We start from the raw sequence: 26,631 nt of genomic DNA, 5'->3' as shown, positions 1-26,631 counted from the left end.
CATCAACAAGGGCTGAGGGCCTCATTCACATGTGTACCAGTCTCTTACTTAAATTCCCCAAAAGCAAGGAAATGTTCTGCTTATGGGTTTGTCACCCCACATAGACATGAACTCTTTCAAGGAAGGAGTCTTAATCACCTCTGCATCATCAGCACCAGTCAAAGTGCTTTGTGCACAGTGTTTTTTTAAAATTCTGTTTCTACATTTGCTGAAGAGCAGCAAATACCTAAGCATTTATCTTCAAACAAAGTGCAAGGGGAAGTCAGAAACAGGCCCCTGCCCCTGGACCACTGCCCTGAGAATTTTGATGCGTGTGCACGTATGCACGGAGTGATGACTCCATGCATACAATGGATATAGAGCAGGCTCCTACTCAATCCTGGGCCTTTGGAAGTTAGTAGACTTATGGAGAGAGAGAAGTGAAAGGAAAAGAAGCAAGGAATGGGAAGAGAGAGAGAAGAATGGGAAGAGGAAAAAGAAATGAGAGGAAGAAAGGAGAATTTTAAAATCTACCTGAATATAGGAAACTGAATAAGTAAAGAGAGACCTAATTTTTCCTGTTTGGCCAAAGGACTGCAGGAGGAATGCAGAAGGTCCAGAAAGAGTCTGGTATAAAAGCCCCACCCAGTATCCAGGAGCCTGGTAATCTGACCTGCTTTGATGGCTCCCTATCCCTGAAGACTGAGAGCCCGCCCCAGTCACCTGCTTTAGGGTCTTCACACTCTCATGGATGGGCCTGGGTAATCCAACCAATGTATCTGTGTCCCTGTAAAAGGCCAGACATACCAGATCATAAGCTTCCAAAGTACGAAGAACTACTGATACCCCAATACCCCCCTAGAGTCAACAGACCATGCTACTTTCAACAACATCTACCCCCAGTACCCTAGACCTTCCTCTGCAAGATCGTAGGTCCCACATCAGTGCTTCAGGACACAAAAATAATAATAGTACACAGAAATGTTTCTGGAAATCAGGAGATTTTTATAGTCTTTTGGGTACTCACTTGGTGTAGGAGTGGTAGGTTCCTACTTAAAAGGGTATATAGCCCAATGACACCTTGACTATGAAACTCCACTAATAAGGACTCAATTTTCAAGAGGCCAGTGGGAAGGATTCATGAGGCTGGGGAATGGGGGAAGACTGGATCCGTTCTGACCATGTCTCTTGTTCACAGAATTTTAGCCCATTAGAGCAGGAAGGGCCCATAGAAACCATCTAACCCAACAACCTCAGGAAAAAATTAAGCCCGAAAGAGAAATGACTTGTTGCTCAAAGTCCTACAGTTGGCTAAAAACACAAAAGTTCTTTGAGGAAAAGTGGAAGAAACTCAAGGAAAAAAAAAATCCATAGAAAACCCACAGTAGTCACTGGGAGTTGTCCATGGCCTAGGGGCTCTAGGTTACATTATGACCACCAGGCACCATCCCTCATTCCAAGCTACCTGCTCTTCTGGCCCCCTAGGAACCACTCTGTAGCCAGTTCCAGCCATTCAGTCACTTACTGCCCCAGGGTGAATCCGATGAACTTGTTCCTGCTCATCTCCAAGAAGTGCTCAATGTCCTTCTGTCTGAGAGGATGGTGGAAAGACCAATCCCAGAGAAGGGAAGAAAAGCAAACTTTGAGAGAGAAAAACTTTCCGGGCTCCTATCCCTCCAATCAGAGGACTGGAGCAGTGGAAAAAGGCAGCAATCAACAGAAGGAATTTCAAACCCAGGAGTTCTGACTGCCAGACCAACTTAACGAGCCTTGAATACATAGACTACCCCATCTTGGGCCTTTGGAGACTGAAACCCCGAAGCATAGGGATCCCTGATGCTATCAAACCTACCTGACCTTTGGGGCCCAGGGCAGGCCCTTGGGAAAAGCCACCCGCTCAGCAGAGAGGGGTGCCTGTGATGGTGGAGGTGGCACCAGAGGGTCCTGCTCTAGCAGGTCTAGCTCTCCATCCAAGGCTCGTTCTCCATCACCAGCAGACTCCTCTTCCTCCTCTGTGGCAGGCTCCTCAGTCTTGAAGAGATCCCTTTCATTGTAGATGTCCAGGCTGTCCTGCTTAGTAAGGAGTTGCTGGAGGGGAAAGAAGGGAGGGTAGGCATGCAGAGATCTCACTCTGGGCATCCTTGTCTGAGGCCACCCCATATCCACAGGCCTCCACATTTCAGGGAACATGGAATCTGAACACAGCCCTTGCGAAAACATCCAATTCCCCACCTTAACCTACTGTCCCCACCCGGCCCAATAACAGGACAAGAAGTTCTCAGGTAACCCTGCCATTAGCCAGGGAACATAGCATAGATAATCCCAAAGTCACAATTACTTAGCTTTCAGAAAGCAGTGATGCCTTTTTTTGCCAGCACTTTCCTTCCTAATTATGCTCTGCTTAGGTGAACATTCAATTAGTTTGCCTTCTGTGAGCATACACCAGCTGGCTGACTGAGGAAGAGGAGGACAGAAGCTTGCTGCTAAGCAGAGGGAAGCAAGTTTGGAATTTTAAATCTTGTGACAAAGAAAAAAAGATTGGACAGAAATAGGCCAAAAAGTTAACAGTGACTGTCTCTGGTTGTTAAGATTGTGGGTGATTTTTCTTTTCTCCCTTCATCACATTTTTATATTTGTTCCAAATTTTCTACAATGAGTAAGCATTACTTTATAAAACAAAAATAAAGTTAAAAAATTTTATTGCAGATAATGGAGACTGGATTACTGAGCACTACTATCTAGCCCTGTTGATGAACTGAAGTGGGTCAGGCAGGGGAGTTTGTAAGAACATAGTCAGATCTCAGTATAACTTTTCATTCTGACCTTTTCAGGACAGCAGACTATAGTCATGTGCTGCACAACGATGCTTCAGTCAACAATGGACTGCATATGTAATTGTGGACCCATAAGATTATAATACTGTATTTTTACTGGCCTTTTCTAGGTTGAGATACACAAACACCACTGGGTTACAATTGCATATGGTATTCGGTATAGTAACCTGCTGTACAGGTTTGTAGTCTAGGAACAATAGGCTATATGCCTAGGTGTGCAGTAGGCTATACCATCTGGGTTTGTGTAAGTACACTCTATGATGTTTGCACAGTGACAAAATTGCATAATGACACATATTTCAGATTGTATCCCTGTCGTTAAGTGTCACATGGTTATATACATAGACCCCTACCCAGTCATCTCTTAAATGTAAGCCTTTGGTTCCAGGGCCAGTTAAGAGTGTGGCTGGCTGACAGTAAAACTTCCTGGTGCTTCAAAATAGTAAAATGCCTTACCCCAGAAAAATGGATTTGCTTGGAGACCTGTTCCGGTATCCTGGGTCCCTATCCCCAGGATTATACCCTTAATTGTTGTTCAGAATGTAAGGAACTCCAGGCACTGAGGTCCAGGCCAATGATTCTGTAGCAAGACATGGCTATATATGACATGATATCACAGTGTCACATCACAACAGCCCAGGGGGCTGTCAGGGCTGGGGGACAGAGGCCAAACTAGAGACCCTAAGATTTCAGGTTGGTCATAGGGCCAACCTGGGCAGGATGAGCCGGGTCATTTACTGCTTTTTCCTACCACACCCAGAGTAGCTTAGAATCTTGATTTTTGGCCAGTCAGTGTTCCAATACCATTGTCTGCTTCAGTCCATACCCTTCGAGAGCCACGGCGGCCTCGCAGCTTGGAGGGTGGGGGTGCCAGCTGAGACTCTCCCAGGTCAAGAGTGTAAGAGGGCGGGGAGGCAGCACGCATGCTCTTCACCACCTGGATACTGTCTTCAGCCAGTGGAGGCAGGCCCAATTCTGCCCGCTTCTGTACTTTGAGAGTCTGCAGATGCTCAAATCCACCGAGGGTAAACTAAGGAAGAAACAGGAAAGGGGCAGAGAGAGAGGAAGGAAGGGAAGTAAGAAAGAGCCAAGGTCAGGGAAACATGGATGAAAGGAAAGGGCCACAACCTCCAGTCCCTTCAGACCTTTTCCTTAATAAGGAGGTAGTAAAACAGAAAGAGGCAAATATGATTACCATCCCCACGGCAACTGAGGAGCTCAGGGGTCAGGATAAGGCATTATTTACTGCCCCAGTATGGGAAATATCACAGAATTTAGGAAAGGAATTCCTGCAGGCCTCCTCAAAAAAAAAAAAAAAAAAAAAAAAAAGGAAACTATCGACCTTTTTAAGGAACACATCCAGGTGCTATAAACCCCCAGAGTCACTCAATTTCCTCTGCAGTCAAGAGGCAGTTCCCCCTATTAGGCCTGCCTTGTGAGATGGGAGCCAAAAATGAAGGATCAGGTTGAATAACTAGTAACAGAAATGTAACCACATATTTATAAGAACTTCATTATTTTTTAAAAAGCAAATCCTGGTCAGGCACAGTGGCTCATGCCTGTAATCCCAACATTTTGGGAAGCCAAGGTGAAAGGATTGCTTGAGACCAGGAGTTCAAGACCAGCCCAGGCAACACAGGGAGGCCTGTCTGTAAAAAAAAATTATTTTTATTAAAAAAAAAATACAAATCCTCTGTTTATCTGGAGGGAGGGCAGGCACTCACCCCAACCTTTTACAGCTAGAGAAATTGAGGCACAGAGAGTTGCCCAAAGTTTCTCAGTATCAGCAAAGCCCAGATCTACCAACTTTCAACCAGTGTTCTCTCCATCAAACATTGGCTTTAATAAGAGAAGGTACCACTGACATCCCCAATTTATGGAGTGGCATCTCCCATCCATCCAATAGAAACATGAAACCCATTCTAACATAGAACATCTGATGTCTCTAGGACAGCCTTGTTGCCCCTCCATATTAGCAGTTGGCTAAGGGCTGCCTGTTCTGCTCCCTGGCTCCAGCCTCCTGGAATGAGACTAGAAGAAACTGAGGTGGCATAGGGCATTGCTGATCTGATAATGTGGGAGTGGGGAGAATTACTCACCATGACCACCTTCCAGAGCAGGAGCAGGACCTTCTTTATGGGGAAGTGAGGAGCCAGGCCACTGCAGAACTTGGTAACCATGGAGAAGAGTAAAAGGGCAAAAGGCTCCTCATTATGCATGGAGAAGCCTAGGGGTGAGGAGAGAGGGGAGTGAGAAAGTGAGGATGAGGCAGCTAAAACCTTGTTCATGTAACCCTGATTCTGGACACACACAGGAAGGCACTCACCTCCCCTGAAGAATTCCAGAGTACTTGGTCCTGAGAAGGAGGCTTAGCCCCCAGAAGGAAGCCCCTCAAGGGCAGGAAGGGATGCCATGGAATTAAAATGGCATAGGCCCCAGAGCTTAGGGTGACGCTTTGGGGTTGGATGCCAAACTAGAAGTAACAATAATGAAGACATTGCTTTCTGGCTAAAGGACTCAATGTCATTCACTTTTCCACATCAATAAATATATTTTTAAAATCCCATAGTCCTTCATATCCTATCCCTGTCAGATGACAACACCAACTTACATTTGAACAGAACTCAGTTTTCAAGGTGATTCAACTCATTTTTTCATGTGGGATTCGTGATAGAGTGGGAGAGGAATGGCTAACCCCACTTATAACCAAGGAAACCAAGGCATAGAGAAGTTACATGGCTGGTCTTAGCTCATAGATACAGGGCGGCAATCAAGCCCAGCCCTTGTGCCTGCCATGCAGTATCTCTGTCCTAAAAGAAAGGACATTAATTTTAAAAAAGAAAACAAAAGAAAAAACGACTGTCTGCCTCTCCTAGGCAGATGCTTTGCTTCCCCTCTCCCATTAGCACCCCATCCACACCTTCCTCAAGTGCCATTTCTTACTTAATTCAGTGCGGAAGGTCTCCCGGGCTGTTCTCCACCCACAGGGGTCTGTCTCTCGCTCCAGGCGAATATTTTCCACCATTAGGTACATAACACTCAGCAGCACCCTGGGGTTACAGAAGAGTCACAAGAGGTTCCCAAGGCAATTCCCAGCCCATAGTCACAGACCTCAGGGATGGTCTCTGTGGGAAGCCCAACCCAGTGAGATTAGCTACAGGGCAACTTCCTAATGGTCTGAGTCATCTGGGATTTGGGGAAAAGGTAACCCAGGTGCTAATCATCTGCCCTGTTCCAAGCCCATAGTTAGCCCCACTCACCTGAGCTCTGTGCTATCAGCTATGGAGACAGCTGGTTTCCGAAGGGCACTGCTACAGGCCTGGCTGTTGCTGCCAGGGGAGGAGAAAAAGAACAGGAATGCATAAGACTTCTTTTCTCTCTGTGCTCTTACTTATCACTCACACAAATATGAGTGCTTGCCATTCCCTGGCTAGGCAGCCACTAATGAAACTGGTTTAGAGTAAAGGAGCTGACAGAATTCCCCTGCCACCTCAGCAAACTCTCATCTATGGTGAAGACAATGCAAGGGCAGGATCTGTGGTATCCGCTCCTCTTGCATTCCCCACTATGCTTAGAACTGTGCTGGACATAAAACAGATGCTAAGAAACACCTGATGAATAATAAGCAGATTGCACCCTATCTCAAACTCCTGGGTGATGGGCATGAGACAAAACAAGGGGTCACTGTAGTGGTAGCAGCAAATAAGGCCACCTCTAGAACTATAGCCCATGAGGGAAAGAATTGGGCACAATGACAGGAATTGATTTCCTGTCTTTCTTGGGTCATGCACTCAAAATAGTTTCCCTCTTGAATTCCAGAGTTAGGCTGAGCTAAGAAAGTCCTTGAATAAAAAGAGAACCCACTCAGGATAGGCCCCTGAAGCCCAGGATTAAAGCTGTAAGTGAGGCAGAAGCTGCAGATGTATCCAACCTCAGGGAGGGAGAACAGAATATCAGAGAACATGGCTGGATGGAGGGGAACTGTCAATGAGCTTTGGGCTGAGGTGTGAGTAGACCCAGTTCCTCACAGGGGGTCTCTATAGTGAGGGAAGCAGCATAGAACATGAGGCCACTTTAAGGAATGGGGGTTATGTAGGCCAGCCCTTCCCCTAAGGCTTCTCACTCAATTTCCATGTGGAGTAGCTCCAGGAAGGTGGAGAAGGTCCCCATCTGATACAGCAGGAAGCAGTTGTACCTGGACCAGTGTAGCACATCGACCTCTGAATCACATTCCCCAAAAGTACCTAAAGGACCAGACAGTTGTTACAGGGGTTGAGGGGTGGCAGTATCCCAGTTCTTTCCACCCTGCCCCATGATCTTAAGATTTTCCTATAATACTCTGCCTAATAATTAGGCTGACATAGGTATGACAGGGGCCCCAAGAACTTCCTGGAATGAGTCAGGGGAGAGGAGAGGTAGTCTCCAGGGTTAGGTCCAATGTGCTCATCAATGGCCTGTCGTCTTAAGGGTGAGTTCTCCCAGAAGCAGATCCTGAGGTAAGTAAGGATTCCAGTGCAAGTAGCTTATTTGGGAATCATTCCCAGGAATCATCAGTAGAGATAGGGAAGAAAAGGAAGCCCAAAGAGTTCACTCAGGGGATAATTTGGAAACAGTATAAAACACACAACTCACAGTTATTCTATCCAAGAGGGGTGAGACAGTCAGGCTATCCATCCACTAACTCCTGTTAGTCATTGAATGAGGGTGCTAAACTAAAGGAGCACACTGATTCCCTACACGTCCTGGATGCCCTGCATGGGCTGCAGAGAAGGCCCTTGAGCAGAAGCTGAGCATGGTGGCACATGCCTATAATCCTAGCTACTTAGGAGGCTGGAGCAGGAGGATAGCTCGAGCCTATGAGTTCAAGACCAGCCGGGGAAACATAGTGAGACTTTCTTTTAAAAAACTTAGATAAATAAAGTCCTTGGGCAAACATATGAAGGTACTGGCAGTTGGAAGTTGGCCAGAGCACCAGACCCAAGAGATACAGGAGGGCACAGTCCTATTTGCTAGTCTTCTCTTCACCTAATGTCCACCCTTTCCCCTCTTCATTTATTATTTTTTTATTTTACAATTTTTTTTTTTTTAGCTCTCAACTGGTTGGTTCTGTTAACACGCCTTATATTTATGATCGTAGGCTTATTTTCACTCCAGCTAGGCTATCTCATTTCGCTTTCCAACACCTGGCTAACAGGTTTCTTCTGAGCAGCTTTCCCCAATTACTCTATTTAGTTCTGATCATCTCCAAATTACTCACAGCATCCACTCCTGCAGTTATGTTGGCTTGAACTTTCAAAATGCCAATGAGAAACAATGCAAGGGGTCCATGTGTATCTGTGACACTCTCCTATTTCTCTTCAGTTTTGGGGCCAGGCCACAGTTGATGTCTTGTCTCCATGATCAGCTGGTGGTACATATCAGCTCTGGCCACACCTCTTGCTAGTATTCACATATGATTATAGTACAGGGTAGGGAAAAGAAGAACCCTATAAAAAATTCTGACATACCTGGTAAGATAAAGGCAGATCCCGAGGGATCTAGAACAGCACTCAACACTATCTCATCTTCCTCATAAGCACAGGTTACTCCTAGCACATGACAAGATCTGTCCTTGAGAGGCAAGAAACTTTGCTTTCCCAGCACAGCCTGCGTCATCTCAGTCCTGATAATGCCCACTTCCCTCTCAAGCCTCCACCCCTCTAAAGCTAGCAAGGGTGGTCACTCACCTTGGGCCAGGTAGAGAACAGCCCGGGCCACCTTCAGCCGCTGTTCCCTACTGACCACCTCTAGCCGGTCCAAGAGTCCCATTATATAGGCCTTTTGGGCATCTTCTTCCAACTCCAGCCATTCCTTGCCCTGCACTGGGAATAAAAGGCCATATACATCCAGTGTCAGCTATTGCCACCCTTCCTGGAAAGGCTCCTCACAGCATATCCACCTCTGATCTCAGCTCCCCTGCCAAAATTATTTTCTCCAAAAGCTTTCCTTATTTCACTGAGAAAGAATAAGGTATGGGAAAAGGACCCAAAATGTTCTGGCCTGAACCCAGTCTATAGCCTCACCTTCAACATCCCCTCTGTCCTCCACACACAGCCCATACTGTCCTGTCTCTCTGCCTTTCCTCAAGGAGTTCCCTCTGTCTCCCTACATATTCAATTCCTAGTCATCCTTACAGGCACAATACAAAATGACCTCTTTCCCACTCTTACATGCCCAATACAAAAGGAACTTTCTCACTAATGCTGTGGCCAAATACTCTGCTTCCATAACACTTTTAAAACTTTTCTGACACGGCATTTTTCTCTTGGATGAGGGGTGCTAAACTAGAGGAGCACACTGATTCCCTACAATTCCTGGCTGCCCTGTATAGGCTGCAGAGAAGGCCCTTGGGCAGAAGCTGGGCATAGTGGCACATGCCTGTAATCCTAGCTACTTGGGAGGCTGGGGCAGGAGGATTGTTTGAGCCTCAGCTAGTTTTGTGATGTGCACATGATTCCTCTGCTCTCAAACTCTAACTTCTTTGTAAAAGCTGCTTCTCACTCCTGCCTCCAGTATCTGACACAGAATAGATACTCACCACACATTTGTTGAACTGAAAATTGAATTGCCACTGACCAAGTAAGGAAATGGATGAGAATGTCTGAGAATGTCACAGTGTGGGCACATGAAATTACTATTGAGAGTAGGGCAAAGTTGAAGATGGGATGAAACATTAAGATCAAGGGTTCTATCAGGCAGCACAGCACCAGCTTCTCATGCTTCTACTCCATCGCTCTCCACTTGAGATACAGAGAACCCTGTATCCCCTAAGCAAGAAGGAAAGGCTACATGGTTATGGAGGGTGTGAAGGTTAATATATATATATATTTCCTATTAGTTCTATCCCTCTAAGAGAACCCTGACTAATACAGATTTGGGTACCAGGAGTGGTTCTAGAGGAACAGAATATTAAGGATGGAGTTCTTTCAGTGGTTTTGAGATTTCTGGAGTTGGCTGCTTAATATGATTAGATCCAAAAATGCTAAGAAATCTACTTCTAATAGTATAGAGAACACTGATAGTCCTTGGTGGAAACTGTTTAGAGAGTTATGCAAAATAAATGCATTTGACATTCCTGATTCACCACTCATGAGAGGCAAGGAGTTTAGTGACTATACATAATACCTTTGACCATATGTGGAGAACCAAGGAACATAAGGAAGCTGGTTGGTTGCTCCGAAGTTCAGTGGACAAAGTGATGAAAGAAAATGATGAACTCAGGGATTCTGTCTCCCAGCTTCAGAAGGACATACTGAGCCTCAAATCTGCTAAGATTGCCCTGAGTGAGAGTTTTATCTCCTGTAGAGAAAGAGCTGAAATTGTGGAAAAACAGACACAAGCTTTTGTCATGCGAATGGCTGAACTGCAATGAAAGATGCATTTACAGCCTTGTCAGGTATCTACTGTTAAAGTGAGGGCATTTATTGGAAAAGAATGGGACCCTGAAACTTGGAATGGGGACATGTGGGAGCACCCTGGTGAAGCTGGGCACACTGAGTTTGTAAACTCTGATGAACCTTTTTTGCCAGGAGGAAGTTTCCCCATCCCCAGTAGTGGCAATATCTCCTCCCTGACCCATGCTGCCATCAGCCTTTCCACCTTTGTCTGAGGAGATAAACCCTGCACTGCCTGAAGCAACAGTGATGGCAGTTGCCCTGAAACAGTTGCCAGGCAAGATAATATTGCTTCTCCTCAGAAGCTACCCTCAACACCTTTGTTTGGTTCTAGACCTATAACTAGACGAAAGTCCTGGCAGGCCCCTAGAGGCAAGGTTGAGAGTGTGACCCATGAGGAGGTGTGCTACACTCAAAAAGAACTATTTGAGTCCTCTAATTTATATAAACAGCAATCTGGAGAACAGGCATGGGAATGGATATTAAGGGTATGGGATGATGGAGGAAGGAACACAGAGTTGGATCAGGCTCAATTTATTGATTTAGGCCCACTAAGTAGAGGCTCTGCATTCAATGTTGCAGCTTGGGGAGTTAAAAAAGGTTCTAATAGTTTATTTGGTCAGCTGAAGTATGGATTAAAAGATGGACCACTCTGAGTGAGCTGGAAATGCCTGCTCTCCCTTGGTTTAATGTAGAGGAAGGGATCCAAGGGCTTAGGGAGATTGGGATGGTGGAGTGGATTAGTCACTTTAGATCTACTCATCCCAGCTGGGAGGGTCCAGCAGATACACCCTTGACCAATGCCTTACAAAATAGATTTGTGAAGGTAGCAACTGCATCTTTGAAGAGTCCTGTAATTGCTTTTCTCCTTATGCCAGAGCTAATGGTGGGAACCACAGTCACTCAACTACAAAATTTAAATACAATGGGAATAATTGGATCCCGAGGTGGCAGGGGCCAAGTGGAAGCACTCGACCATCAAAGGCAAGGTGAGCATAGCTACCATAATGGATGGCAGAGGCAAAGGAGCAATCAGAATAGTCTGACTCATGTAGAGCTGTGGCATTGGCTAATTAATCACAGTGTTTCTAGAAGTGAAACTGATAGGAAGCCTACTGCATTCCTACTTTATACAAGCAGAAAACTTGTAGGTCGAATAGACGAAAGACTAATTTGAATTATAAAAACAGAGAATCATGGCCTCTCAATTTCCAGACTTGAGCCAGTTAATAGACCTGGAACCCCCTGAATGAAGGGGAGGCTGGGTTCCCTTGAGGAAGGACCCCACTACATTACCAACAATTTATGCAGTGAATTTTTCTCCCATCCTTCCCCAAGAAGACCTCTGGCCTTTTACTAGGGTAACTGTGCACTGGGGAAAGGGAAATGATCAGACATTTCGGGGACTGCTGGACACTGGCTCTGAGCTGATATTGATTCCAGGGGACCCAAAATGTCATTGTGGTCCTCCAGTTAAAGTAGGGGCTTATGGAGGTCAGGTAACTAATGAGGTTTTAGCTCAGGCCTGACTTACAGTGGGCCCCCAGACTCATCCTGTGGTCACTTCCCGAGTGCCAGAATGCATAATTGGCATAGACATACTTAGTAGCTGGCAGAACCCCCACATTGGCTCCCTGACTGGTAGGGTGAGCGTTACTATGGTGGGAAAGGACAAATGGAAGCCATTAGAACTGCCTCTACCTAGAAAAATAGTAAGTCAAAAACAATATCACATCCCTGGAGGGACTGTGGAGATCAGTGCCATCATCAAGGACTTGAAAGACAAAGGAGTGGTGATTCCCACCACATCCCTGTTCAACCCTCACATTTGACCTGTGCAGAAGACAGATGAATCTTGGAGAATGTCAGTGGATTATCGTAAGCTTAACCAAGTGGTGACTCCAATTGCAGCTGCTGTACTAGATGTGGTTTCATTGCTCGAGCAAATTAACACATCTTCTGGTACCTGGTACGTGGTCATTGACTTGGCAAGTGCCTTTTTCTCCATTCCTGTCCATAAGGCCCGCCAGAAGCAATTTGCCTCCAGCTGGCTGGGACAGCAATATACCTTTACTGTCCTACCCCAGAGGTATGTCTATTCTCTGGCTTTGAGTCATAATCTTATTCGGAGAGACCTTGATCGCTTTTTGCTTCCACAAGATATCACATTGGTCCACTACATTGATGACATTATGCTGATTGGATCCAGTGAGCAAGAAGTAGCAAAAGCACTGGACTTATTGGTGAGACATTTGTGTGCCAGAGGATGGGAAATAAATCTGATTAAAATTCAGGGAACTTCTACCTCAGTAAAATTCCAAGGATCCAGTGCTGTGGGACCTGTTGAGATATTCCTTCTTAGGTGAAGGATAAGTTGCTTCATTTGGCCCGTCCTACAACCAAGAAGCACAATGCCCAGTGGGTCTATTTGGATTTTGGAGGCAACACATTCCTCATTTGGGTGTGTTATTCCTGCCCATTTATCTGGACCCCACCCGGTTTTTAGTGGGGTCCAGAACAAGAGAAGTCTCTGCAACAGGCCCAGGCTGTTTTGCAAGCTGCTCTGCCACTTGGGCCATATGACCCAGCAGATCCAATGGTGCTTGAGGTGTCAGTGGCAGATGGGGATGCTGTTTGGAGCCTTTGGCAGGCTCCCATAGATGAATCACAGTGGAGGCCTTTAGGATTTTGGAGCAAGGCCCTGCCATCTTCTGCAGATAACTACTTTACTTTTGAGAGACAACTCTTGGCCTGTTACTGGTCTTTGGTGGAAACTGAACGTTTGACTATGGGTCATCAAGTCACCATGCGACCGCAACTGCCTATCATGAACTGAGTGCTTTCTGACCCATCAAGCCATAAAGTGGGTCGTGCACAGCAGCATTCCATCATCAAATGGAAGTGGTATATACGTGATCGGGCTCAAGCAGGTCCTGAAGGCACAAGTAAGTTACATGAGGAAGTGGCTCAAATGCCCATGGTCTCCAGTCCTGCCACCCTGGCTTCTTTCCCCCAGCCTGCACTGATGGCCTCATGGGGAGCTCCCTATAAGTTGACAGAGGAAGAGAAGACCAGGGCCTGGTTTACAGATGGTTCTGCACGATATGCAGGCACACCTGAAAGTGGATGGCTGCAGCACTACAGCCCCTTTCTAGGACATCCCTGAAGGACAGCAGTGAAGGGAAATCTTCCCAGTGGGCAGAACTTTGAGCAGTGCACCTGGCTGTGTACTTTGCATGGAAGGATAAATGGTAAGATGTGCGATTAAATACTGATTCATGGGCTATAGCCAATGATTTGGCTGGATGGTCAGGGACTTGGAAGAAGCATGATTGGAAAATTGGTGACAAAAAAATTGGGGAAAGAAGTATGTGGATGGACCTCTCTGAGTGGTCAAAAACTGTGAAGATATTTGTACTCCATGTGAGTGTTCACCAGTGGGTGACCAAAGCAGAGAAGGAGTTTAATAATCAAGTGGATAGGATGACCCGTTCTGTGGACACCAATCAGCCTCTTTCCCCAGCACCTCTGTCATTGTCCAATGGGCCCATGAGCAAAGTGGCCACTGTGGCAGGGATGGAAGTTACGCATGGGCTCAGTAACATGGACTTCCACTCACCAAGGTTGACCTGGCTATGGCCACTGCTGAGTGCCCAATTTGCTAGCAGCAGAGACCAACACTGAGCCCTAGATAAGGCACCATTCCTCAGGGTGATCAGCCAGCTACCTGGTGGCAGGTTGATTGTATTGGACCTCTTCTGTCATGGAAAGGGCAGAGGTTTATCCTCACTAGAATAGACACTTACTCCAGATAAGGGTTTGCCTATCCTGCAAGCAATGCTTCTGCCAAGACTACCATCCATGGACTCATGGAATGCCTCATCCACCGTCATGGTATTCCACAAAGCATTGACTCTGACCAAGGCACTCATTTCATGGCTAAAGAAGTGTGGCAGTGGGCTCATGCTCATGGTCTTACCATGTTCCCCATCATCCTGAAGCAGCTGGATTGATAGAACGGTGAAATGGCCTTTTGAAGTCACAATTACAATGCCAACTAGGTGACAATACTTTGCAGGGCTGGGGCAAAGTTCTCCAGAAGGCCGTGTATGCTCTGAATCAGCATCCAACATATGGTACTGTTTTTCCCATAGTCAGGATTCACCGGTCCAGGAATCAAGGGGTGGAAGTGGCACCACTCACCATCACCCCTAGTGATCTAGTAGCAAAATTTTTGCTTCCTGTTCCCGTGACATTACGTTCTGCTGGCCTAGAGGTTTTAGCTCCAGAGGGAGGAAACTGCCACCAGGAGACACAACAATGATTCCATTAAACTGGAAGTTAAGATTGCCACCTGGACACTTTGGGGTCCTCCTACCTTTAAGTAAACAGGCTAAGAAGGGAGTTACAGTGTTGGCTGGGGTGACTGACCCAGACTATCAAGATGAAATCAGTCTACTACTCCACAACGGAGGTAAGGAAGAGTATGCATGGAATACAGGAGATCCATTAGGGCGTCTCTTAATATTACTATGCCCTGTGATTAAGGTCGATGGGAAACTACAACACCCCAATCCAGGCAGGACTACAAATGACCCAGACCCCTCAGGAATGAAGGTTTGGATTACTCCACCAGGAAAAAAACCATGACCTGCCAAGCTGCTTGCTGAATGCAAAGGGAATACAGAATGGGTAGTAGAAGAAGGTAGTCATCAATACCAGCTACGACCACGTGACCAGCTGGTCATGAGTATTTCCTTCTTCTTTTGTTAAAAACATGTTTGTGCGTGTATACACTTGTACTAATATCTTCATTTTATTTCCTTTCTCCTTTATCATGTGACATCAGATTTATTGACTTCATATCAGCATTTAAGTATTGTTAACTTTATATAATAGTATTTGGGTTGGGGATTGGTGAGTTTCCAGTTGTACAAAGGATGTTTGTATTATGTTAGGCATAATTATGCCCTTATTATTGTCTTTAATTGAAGATTATGTATGATCTCAGGAGATGTGTATGAGTTCGAGCTGACAAGGGGTGGACTTGCGATGGTTAATACTGTGAGTCAACTTGATTGGATTGAAGGATACAAAGTATTGATCCTGGGTATATCTGTGAGGGTGTTGCCAGAAGAGATTAACATTTGAGTCAGCCGGCTGGGGAAGGCAGATCCACCCTTAATCTGGTGGGCACAATCTAATCAGCTGCCAGCAAATATAAAACAGGCAGAAAAACATGAAAAGGAGAGATGGGCCTAGCCTTCCAGCCTACATCTTTCTCCTGTGCTGGATAGTTCCTGCCCTCGAACATCGGACTCCAAGTTCTTCAGTTTTGGGACTCAGACTGGCTCTCCTTGCTCCTCAGCCTGCAGACAGCCTATTATGGGACCTTGTGATTGTGTAAGTTAATACTTAATAAACTCCCCTTTATATATATCTATCTATTTATCATATTAGTTCTATCCCTCTAAGAGAACCCTAACTAATACAGAGGGGATGAAGGATAGTACTTTGTTTTAGTCTTTTACTAGATCAGGCTGGTATATCATAAAAGGAAAAAGCAGGTCTCTAAGAGTAAAGATCTGGAATTACCTTGAGTCTTGAAATCTTCTTCAAAGCACCTCCTGTTATTGGTGAATTCCAGGTTCTCAGTGTAACTATACAATTCTGTGGCAGGAAAGACAGAACAGTCACATTCGGGAGATCCTTAAAGAAGAGGCCCAAAGTAGAGAGGGTGGCATGAAAGAGCTGAAGCTTCCAACACATTCCTGTGTCCAATGAATCCAAAGCCAGCTTCCTCCTTTTCAGAGCAGTTAAAAATAGCCACTTGTGTCCCTGGGAGATTAAACCATCAAACCTGTCCTCTTCCTGCCAGCTGGCTGCTGCAGCAGAGAAGGCAGCCTTCAACATTTGGTGAGGGCCAAGAGGAGGACTGCAGCACAGAGAGCTTAATCTCATCACTCCTGTTTCTCAGGGCTGCAACTCCTGCTTTGTCAACCCAACCAGGAACTATCCCATCTCTAAGAGAAGAGGAGGGCAACACAACTCCTGAAACTTAGAGGAAAGATCCTTGTGCTGGATCAGGAAACCATGGCAAGGGCTGAAAAGTAAGTGCTAGATGGTTCTTCAGGGTTGGAGCCAGTTCATTCTCTCCCTGCTAAGTTTCCTCAAAGGGTATAGAAGTTTAGATTCCTGCCCACAGCCACTAAGCAGAGGCTGCAAAAAAAACTCTAGAGAACAGCTATGGTTGTCAAAGGGCTGCTGTGCCCAGGAAAATCTAACTTTGCTAACAGCAGCCTCTCAATACAAAATGCAAAAAGCTTATGAGAAATAAAAATGCTGGCCACGTGTGATGGCTCAGACCTATAGGATTGTAATCCCAGCACTTTGAGAGGCTGAGGCAGGAGAATTGCTTGAGGCCAGGAGTTTGAGACTAGCCTGGGCAACATAGCATGACCCTATCTCTACAAAAAATTTAAACATTAGCCAGGTGTAGTGGCACATGACTGTAGTCCTAGCTACTTAGGAGGCTGAGGTGGAGGATCGTTTGAGCTTAGGAGTTTGAGGCCTTAGTGAGCTATGATCATGTCACTGCACTCCAGCCTGGGGTAACAGAATAAGACTCTGTCTCTTAAAAAAAAAAAAAAAAGAAAGAAAGAAGAAAAGAAATAAAAATGCCCTTTCCTACTCTCTCTGTCTCTCTCCAGAACATTGTATATGTACCCTCATCTTACAGAAGATGAAGAACTGAAATACAGAAGTCAACAGATGATAGAACAGATTTCCTTTAAATCTCTGCTCCCTACCTGAGACCCTTCCTGGAAATTTAACTAGGTCACAGGTAATTCACAAAGCAAGAGAAATTCACTTATGTTCCAGCCAGCTGTCTAATGGTTGAGAAACACCTTGTCTGGGAGTCAGGGCTTTTGAGTCTTAAGTTCCAGACTCTAGGAGTGACCAGAAGCAAATCCCATCACTGAATCTTAAATTCTTCAGTCATTAGTGGAGAGGTGAATATATATATTTTTAAGAGTAAAGCACCATAAACCAAATCAGAAAAGTGGGCAAGGCTCTTAGGTACTGAACTTTAGTCTTGGTCTTTTTATTTTTAAATTTTAGATTATGAATTTTTATATACAGGTAAGAACAGAATAGTACATTTAAGACACCTGTGTATTATCTTCTACCCAGGTCAAACAAATGTTAGCATTTGTTATATTTGCTTCAGACTGCTCCCCAGTCTATCTTATTCCCTTCTCCAGAGGCAACTGCTGTAATGAAATTGGTGTGTATCCTTCACAAGCCTATTTTTCTACTTTTGCTATATGCATATATGCCTGTAAACATATGATATTGCTCTGTTTAAAAACTTTTTTATCCAAGCAGTATCCTATTGTATAAATTCCTTTGTCACTGATCCTTTCTCCCAATTTTATCTTTAGCATTTATTATTATTATTATTATTTGAGATGGAGTCTCGCTTTGTCACCCAGGCTGGAGTGCAGTGGCGTGATCTTGGCTCACTGCAACCTCTGCCTCCCAGGTTCAGGCAATTCTCCTGTCTCAGCCTCCCGAGTAGCTGGGACTACAGGTGCATGCCACGATGCCCAGCTAATTTTTGTATTTTTAGTAGAGACAAGGTTTCACCATGTTGGTCAGGCTGGTCTCGAACTCCTGACTGGTGATCTACCCACTTCGGCCTCCCAAAGTGCTGGGATTACAGATGTGAGCTACCGTACCCGGCCAAGCATTTATTGACACTGAAACATGTTGAGGCCAGGTGTGGTGGCTCACACCTGTAGTCCCAGCACTTTGGAAGGCCAAGGCAGGAGGATCACTTGAGCCCAGGAGTTCAGGACCAGCCTGGGCAACACGGTGAGACTTTGTTTCTACAAAAGATAAACAAAATTAGCTGGACATGGTGGCACAAAATTAGCTGGGCATGGTAGGGCATGCCTATGGTCCTAGCTACTTGAGAGGCTGGGGTGGGAGGATCACTTGAGCCCAGGAGCTCAAGGCTGTAGTGAGCTGAGATTGTGCCACTCAAGCGTAAGCAACAGAGCCAGACCCTGTCTCAAAAATAAAAAAATAAAAAATAAATATATTGATTTAGATCAATTATTATTTTAATGGCTATTCAATAGCCTACTGCACTAATATGCTATAGTTTATCCATTTCCCTACTGATGAGCATTGTAGGTTGTTTCCAACTTTTTACACTGATAAACAAGGCTGCAATAAACATCTTTGTACATTTTCTTGTGCCCAAGTGTAATTTTCTTTAGAGTGGATATCTAGGAGTAGACTTGTTGGGTCACAATATGTGCACATCTTCAACTTTGCAAGATATAAGCAAAATGCTTTTCAATTTTATACTCTGCTCCCCCATGTCTAGCAGTGCATAAAAGTACTAATTTCTCTGCACCCTCACCAACCCCAGGCTTTTAAGTTTTGCACTCTGATGATTGTGAAATAATATTTTATTATTTTAATTTGCTTTTCCCCATTTACTAATAAAGTTCAATATCTTCTCATATATTTATTGACCATTTGGCTTTTTCTTCTATAAATTCCCATTTATATTCTTTGCCCATTTCTCTGTTGGGTTGCTCATCTCTCTCCTCTCTTTAAAATATATATATATTTATATCATATTCCTATTATGAATTCTAATCCTTTGTTGGTTATTAAACTTAGCTCTCTATTTCTCTGTCACTCATCACAAAATTTATTCTCTGTGCTCATGCACAAGAACGTCTTTAAAATTGTTTGTCTCTTTTCTCTGAAAAAGCATGCCTCGAAGTATCACTTCCATGTGACAGAATATTTAAATTTCACACATCTCCACCCAAAGCTTGTTTATTAATAACTGGCATTCATAACACATGTAACATGGAGGCCCTTAATGTGAGGAGATCACATTTACCCTAAGCTAAAAATCCAGACAGAGACAAGCAGGCCAGCACTGAAAGAAGAATGGAATCACTTAACCCCAGCTCATAAACATCCAAGCAGAACTCTACTATGATGGATGCAGGTGACATGTCCAGCCTTGCTCAGCTGGCCAGTTGACTATAGTTTTTCCTCAGACTTTGCTGAGATTTTAATAAGGGGCAGTTGCGAGAGGAAGAAGGAAAAGATGGAGGTAGAGGAGACAAAGGAAAAAGAGATGGCATGGGATAGAAAGAGGGCAGCAGAAAGAAGGAGGCAGGCAAAGATATGGGTGACAGGAAGAGAAAAAGAGAAGGAATATGGAGAAGATGGAGAGAAAACTGATTTAAGAGTGCACCAAATCAGTTATTTTCAAAGAGAATAAAGAAGAGTGAGCAGGAAAGAGTGATAGAATGACAGAATGAAGAATACCATAGCCAAGGAGAATCGCAGAAGAAATGTGAAGACAAACAGAGATATTTACCACTTGGGTGGAGAGGAAAAGGAATGTGGAGAACAGCCTTTGTTCAACAGCCACTTGGTGAGAACAGACAAGCTTCCAGGGAGATCACAGGCCCCTTCCCTCTCCTCCTGGCCATTCTTCCACTAGCTACTGACCCATCTACCTCATACCTGACAACTCTGCTGCATGCCCATCTGCATCTCCATACTCAAACTCCAGAGTGGGACAGTCCACAGAGCCCTGTAACAGAGAAATTTTGTTGGTAACTGGGATAACTTGGAAAAAGGGGTTGCCAAGGGAAGACTGTATCCTTATTTATCTTCTTCCCCTCATGGAGGCCAAGGTTAGATCAGGGAGACAGTTAGGAGAGTCCTATTTGGGTCTTTCATCTCAGAGGTACCCTACGCCAAGCCAAAACTTGAGTCTCAGTGTGGGGAGGGGCTGAGGATTCCTATACAAAATCGGAAAGTCTGAATAAAGGGCCAGGATCTCAAACATATATGAAAGCTATGGTCTGTGTCCATATCTAATCTACATGAACACAGACCAAAGGAGCATCTAGCTGATTTATATAAAATTGAGACAGACAGAAACAAAGAGAACTGGATTCTAGCTTCAGTTCTGTCATCAACCCACTGTATGATATAGATCAAGTCTCATGCTGTGGATCATAGTTCCTTATTTTTAAAGAGGTTCTTTAGCTCTAATATTCCGCAACTTTAGGATTGTCAAATGATGCAACATCTCCACTCCAAGTTGTAGTAAAGATTACATTTCCCATGACGTTGTATGTATAAATTTATCATCCTATTAAATATGTTTTAATATAATCCCATCTTCTAACTTATTTAAACATTTTGGGATATTTCCTTCCTGTATATGTTAATATATATGAATTTTTAAAATTTTCAATCTCAGCTGTGTCACATACTATTTGATCTTGGACAAGTTAACCTCTCTGTGCCTCAGCGTGACATAAAAAATATACTGTTCTTTGCCCCTGGTTCTTGGTACAGAGCTCCTGAAATTCTTAGAAGTTCCTGAGTGATAGGAGTGTCAGTTATTCATAATGAGTCACTGTCAGCTTTACCAGAATTTATGCTCATGAGGTGACTTATGTTAGGAAAGACCGAGCACATGATTAGAGGGTTTAACTTTCAGCACCACCTCCACATCCAGGGAGGGGAGGGGTACTACAGATTAAGTTCAGTCATGTGGCCAATAGTTTAATTATGTCTAGGTAATGAAACACCATAGGAAAACCCAGAAACAACTAGGTTCAGGCAGCTTTTGGGTTGGGGAACAAACAGATGTGCTAGGAGAGTGTTGCCCAGGGAAGATAAGGAAACTCTGCACCACCCCAAACCCATACTTCGTCCTTCGCGTCTCTTCCATTTAGCTGTTTCTGAGTCATATCCTTTATAATAAAATTATAATTCTAAGTACATGCTTTCCTGAATCCTGTGAGTTATTCTAGCAAATTATGGAACCTGAAAGGAAGATCATGATAACCGCTTAATTTGTAGTTGGCCAGGCTGAAGTGTAGATAGCTTGGGGATCCCACCTATGGCTGGTGTGTAATGTAGGGCCTTGTAGGACTGAGCCCTTAACTTGGGGGTCTGTGCTAATTCTAGGTAGTTAGTGTCAGAATTGAATTGAATTGTAGGACATCCAGTTGGTGTCAGTGAATTGTTGGAAAATGACCTGCTCAGTTTTCCCATCTGTAAAATGAGGATAATAACAGGACTTACTTCATAGGGTTATTTTAAGGACTAAATGAGTTAATATAGGAAAGGCACACGGCCTAGCACTTCGTAGCACTATGTGAGTGGTCACTCTATGATTTTAATATTATACTATAAAGGCATTCTTCTCACATTATTATGACTATTAGTTTAAATGGTTGTATAAATTGATGTACATTTATTTGTTTACTTAACTAGTTCCTTACTGAATATTTAAATGGTTTTTAATTTTCCTTTATTATATGCAACAAACTGTAATAGACTTACACTTTTTTCTATATTTAGGATATTTCCTAAGCATAGATTTTTATAAAGAAAATTAATGAATCAAATCTTATGAACATTTTAAAGTCTCTTTGTATATAAGTTGCTCCCCCAAAACATTATGCCAATTTATACTGTCAACAAGGCAATTCGGCCGGGCGCAGTGGCTCACGCCTGTAATCCCAGCACTTTGGGAGGCCGAGGTGGGCGGATTACGAGGTCAGGAGATCGAGACCATCCTGGCTAACACGGTGAAACCCCGTCTCCACTAAAAATACAAAAAATTAGCCGAGCATGGTGCCGGACGCCTGTAGTCCCAGCTACTCGGGAGGCTGAGGCAGGAGAATGGCGTGAACCCGGGAGGCAGAGCTTGCAGTGAGCCGAGTTTGCGCCACTGCACTCCAGCCTGGGTGACAGAGTGAGACTCCGTCAAAAAACAACAACAACAACAACAAAAAAAAAAACAAGGCGAATCATGTTTTAATCCACTATAGCAAAGATTTCCAAACTTTTGGATTAAAAGGAACAGTAGGGAAAAAGAAAAAGGTGGAGAGTGGCAAATGACATAGGGTTGTTGCTGTTTTATTCTGATAGGTAAGGACTTTAAAAACTTTAAAAAATTCAAAAAATGAAAGAGAATCTCAGAATAAAGAACAGCCATTAAAAATTGTTTTTCAAACTTTTTGGAAAAATGATACCTTTTACATTATGTCCCAGCACACACACACACACACACACACAAAAACTAGAACAAAAGTTTAACAAAATATTTACCTTTACTGCATGTGATGCAGTGATATTTTCTATTATTTTCTTTCTTTTCTTTTTTTTTTTTAAGACAGGGTCTTCCTCTCACCCAGGCTGGAGGGCAGTGGCATCATCACAGCTCACTGCGGCCTCAACCTCCTAGACTTAAGTGATTCAGCCTCCTGAGCAGCTGGGACAACAGGCGCGCACCATCATGCCTGGCTAAATCTTTTTTATTTTTTATTTATTTGTAGAGATGGGGTCTGCCTACATTTCCCAAGCTGGTCTCGAATTCCTGAGCTGAAGCTATCCACCTGCCTCAGTCTCCCAAAGTGCTGGGATAATAGGCATGAGCCATCATGCTGGCTTTATTTCTTAAAATAAAAATTTTAGCCTCAATTAACAGGTTGCCGCCTATAGCAGTTTGAAAAACACTGTTTTAAATTGTATACATTCTTAAATTTAATATATTGAACTAAATTTTTAGAAAAACTCACTTCGATGACCTGAATTTTCCTCATTTTACCACAGACCAGTTAAAACTTTGTCAAGGAGTTTGAGATCAATAAACCAGATCTGGCTAAAAGAGGTCTGAGGTGAATCCTTTTATTAGGTTAAGACTCTTCTTATTAAGCAAACAATTATTCTTTAGCTTCCTTTTTAGGTTGGGATGTTCACACACTAAGCCAGTGGAAGAAGGTAGGTCAACAGTGCTTCCATAAACAGTGATACACGATGAGGCTCTCTCGACTTGTGCCACAGTAATTCTCTTCTAGTGATTTTCTAAAAGCCCTAGAGAGGAAAAAAATCCCATCTCCTCTAAGGACTGCCTTCCACAGGAAAGCAAAAAGAAGGAGAGAAGAAAAGCAGATCTGGCACCTGGGTACTGTGGTGATAGGGGATGTACTGGCAGGTAAAAGGAGTCCTGCTGCAGCAGAAGGTAGAGGAAAGCTAATCTTTCCAGCCAGGCTTTTGGCAGGCAATGAGCCCAGATAGAGATGATCGCAGCAGTTGTTCATTTCCAGGCATGAAGAGTGCAGCTGCAGACAATCAGCAGGTAAACCGCGGTGCAGGTGGAAAGCTTTCGAGTCTCTGGACACTGCAAAGTACTGGCAAAAGCAAAGGACTGTACTCTCAGAGCCTTTGCCTGAAGAAGACTTGACAGGTGGGGAACAGATTGCAACTTTAGAAGGGAGAACCAGGCAGACTTTTATTCCCCCCATAGAACATATCATTCTGAAATTATTTTATTTATTTACTCACAATTTGTCTCCCCATGGGCGAAGACCCTATCTTGTTCACTGATATATCCCTGGCACCTAAAACTGTGGCTGGCAGAAAGTCCTCGATAAATAATTGTTGAATTAATGAATGGCTCATCTCCCCAAAAAAACATTTGAACGAGAACAATGTCTCTGTGGGGGAAGGAGGTACAGGGTGCCCTAAAAGACCAGACTCATCTTGAAGTAGGGAGGGAGATGATGTGGCGGGTATCATCTAGCAAGACAGGAGGGCTGAGCTCTCTGCCTCTGCAAGGTGGTGACTTTGGGCCAGTCTTTTCATCTCCATTTCTACCTTGAAAAAAAAATGAATGGATTCCTCCTACTCTACCTACATCAAAATGGAAAGCATACATGAAATCACTTTGGAAACTGAAATGCTATTCAAATGGTAAGGCAAGGTCTGGGATGCCAAAGACCTGGTTTCTAGTACCAGCTCTGCCACTTGATGATGATGATGATGATGATGATAGTAATATACTAAGAGTTACTATGTACTGACTAAACATGCATTGTGCCTGCACTGTGCCAAACATTTTATAGTCAATTATCTCATTTTGACTTTATCACAACCTTCTGAGGTAGGCAGTGTTAATCTCATCTTACAGATGAAGAAACTGGAGCTCAGAGAGGTTCCGTAATGTGCCGAAAATCACACAGGTAGTAAATGGTAGGGCTAGGAGTCAAAACCTGGTCTGACTACTCCAAAGCCTGGTGTTCTTGACCACCAACTATGCCAGATGTCTGATCTTGGGCAAGTCACTCCTCTTTCTTTTAGGTCTGTAAAATGAAAGGGTTATACCAGATGATATCTGCAGACCCTGCCACATCTGACATTTTGTCGTCTATTCTGATCCCCGCTGAGATCCAACTGATGGAAACTGCCTCAATGAGGGGATAGGGAAGTGATAATAATTCAACGCTTTCATCTTCCTAGATAGGGTTTCTTTTTTCAGGAGAGGAGGAAGAGATCGAAATATTCACACTCCTATCTGTATCCTGCGACTGCTCCCTCCAGATAGCCACTCCAGGACCGCCCCTGCCTGAATCCCGTCTCGCTCAGCCCTCACAGGCAGGGGCCTGATGTCCGCGGAAGGCGCTCCCTAAACGGCCTAAGACTTACGGGGGGAAGGGGACGGGCAGGGAACGGGCAGAAGTCCCTCGGCTGGCCCAGGGGCCCGCCTCAGGCAGCCTGGGAGGGGGACTGCGGTTGCCCCACTCGCCAATCCTGCTTTCCTGCGGCTGAGCTCCAGCCTCCCACCCCTCAAGCCAGTCACTTAACCTCTCCGCTCCTGTTCCCCCGTCTATAAACTGGGATCGGAATTTCTGCTTCAGGGGGCTGCAGCGATTAAGTGAGATAAATATTTGGAAAGTATCTGGTCCGCTCAACACCGCGCTCATCTTCGCGCAGCGGGGGAAAGCCAGAGGGCTAGAAAGCCCCCAACCCGCGGCAGGAGACGTGCGGACACTGGTCGGGGCCAAAGAGCCCAGAGTTCAGCCGCTAGGACCCCGCAGGCGCCCACTGCGCGGGGCTGATCGAGGGCTCCGGGGCCGAGGCCGAATCACCTCAGCCGCCGCTTCCCGCCGGCGGGCGTCTCCGGGCCCCAGCCGAAGCTTTCCGGGCTCCTCACCTCTGACTCCCGCCGCTGGCTTCGGAACGCTTCGCGGCCCTTGGGCGCCGCCTGCTTCCCTTTGCCGCCGCCGTTGCCATTGCCATTTGCGGGCGGGCCCCCGGTCCCAGGCGCCGCGGGGTCCTCCATGCTGCTGGTCAGCGGCTCTCCTCAGGGTTCAGCTCGCTTTGCCGGAGGCGACCCTACCGCCGCGCGCCGGGAGCCAGGCCCCGCCCCCTCCACATCTATTGGTTACGGCAGCTCGCCGCAACCCCGCCCCGCGAGGCGATTGGCTGCTCGACCGGCCGGAGCGGGACTCGAGGAGGTGGGGGCTCATTGAAGAGATTTTGAGGGGATCTTTTTAGTCCTGCGGCATTGCTGGCGGACGGAGACTCTTAGGTTAGCTACAGGCTCCACACCTCGCGAAAGCTGGGCCTTGAGCTCAGGCGGGTCATCTCTGTGCTCTTCACTCGGTGTCTCTCAGCTCTCACCCCCGTCCCTGTAGCGACCTTTTCCGGAGCTCTAGTCTCCGCCTACTGCTCCACAGCAGTCTCCGTTTCCCTGTTACCACCGACCCGGCCCCCCATATCCCGGCTCCTGCACACGTCGCATATCCCGCTTAGTCTCAGGGGAGGGATGGCACCGCCAGGTGGCCAGGGACATCGCCCGAAACGAGGGACTCGCTGTCTCTGGAAGCTGAGAATTCTCAGCGTTTTTCTGAAGAGAACGCATCTCGCCCGGAGCTAGGGCTTGGCTGGGAGACTGGAGGTCTAAGGGTGGGATGGGGGCGTTTTTCCGTCACTGAAATTGGTGGTGCCCTCGAGGGCTGCTCCTGTCATCTGCCCTTCTCTGCTGTAGCGGGCCTCTTCCTCATAGTGTGTAAATGTTGAGGGTAGAGCAAGCCCCCACCCTCACCTGCTCGCCAGTCCTTTCTTTCCTTCCTCTCTCTTTTCTAAGATGCTTCCTAAGGGCTCATTGTTACTGGGGGCAAAAGAGGCTGTTTGATCTGCCCTCTCCTGAATTTAAAAAGTAGCTTGTAGTAAATATTTAGACAGTCTGGCTTGGTAATAGAAGCCCTAAAGACGTAGGCTCAGGGGAACAGGTGGGACCAAATCGCTGTCCCCAGCCTGGTTGCTTTAGGAAGGGTCTGGGGGATTGTTGAACTGAGCTTGGTGCCAGGCACTGCAGTAAGCGCTTTCGAAATATCACATCATACCTCTCCCCGACAGGGTATTTTTACGAATCCAATGTTACTGATGAGGAAACCGGCACTTGCAGATTCCTCCCTGCGGTTTCCAAGGTATCATATTCTATCTTGTCTCAGGGTCTTGCCTATGCTGTT

At 45.3% G+C, this 26,631-nt stretch overlaps 1 protein-coding gene across 3 annotated transcripts in view; it reads right to left on the bottom strand.

The window, feature by feature from the left end:
- The window catches only part of STRIP2 (striatin interacting protein 2), a 57,704-nt gene extending 32,190 nt beyond the window's left edge, over positions 1 to 25,514 (bottom strand). The window contains exons 1-12 of one of the 3 annotated variants that reach the window (XM_004046204.5): positions 25,311 to 25,514; positions 19,814 to 19,883; positions 15,842 to 15,916; positions 8,540 to 8,674; positions 6,937 to 7,057; positions 6,074 to 6,142; positions 5,757 to 5,863; positions 4,913 to 5,040; positions 3,640 to 3,843; positions 1,832 to 2,067; positions 1,505 to 1,570; positions 703 to 766 (exon numbers count right to left, since the gene is read on the bottom strand). In XM_004046204.5, the coding sequence (XP_004046252.1) occupies positions 703 to 766; positions 1,505 to 1,570; positions 1,832 to 2,067; positions 3,640 to 3,843; positions 4,913 to 5,040; positions 5,757 to 5,863; positions 6,074 to 6,142; positions 6,937 to 7,057; positions 8,540 to 8,674; positions 15,842 to 15,916; positions 19,814 to 19,883; positions 25,311 to 25,439 (1,404 nt within the window). In that variant the 5' untranslated portion in view covers positions 25,440 to 25,514. The other 2 variants (XM_055392258.1, XM_019031711.4) reach the window with 2 other exon arrangements.
- Between the last annotated feature and the right edge of the window lie 1,117 nt (positions 25,515 to 26,631).

This window comes from Gorilla gorilla, chromosome 6, assembly GCF_029281585.2.
Source record: "Gorilla gorilla gorilla isolate KB3781 chromosome 6, NHGRI_mGorGor1-v2.1_pri, whole genome shotgun sequence".
In the NCBI taxonomy this organism is placed as follows: domain Eukaryota; kingdom Metazoa; phylum Chordata; class Mammalia; order Primates; family Hominidae; genus Gorilla; species Gorilla gorilla.
Note: the sequence above shows the minus strand (reverse complement) of the source record. Positions and strands in the feature narration are given on the sequence as shown.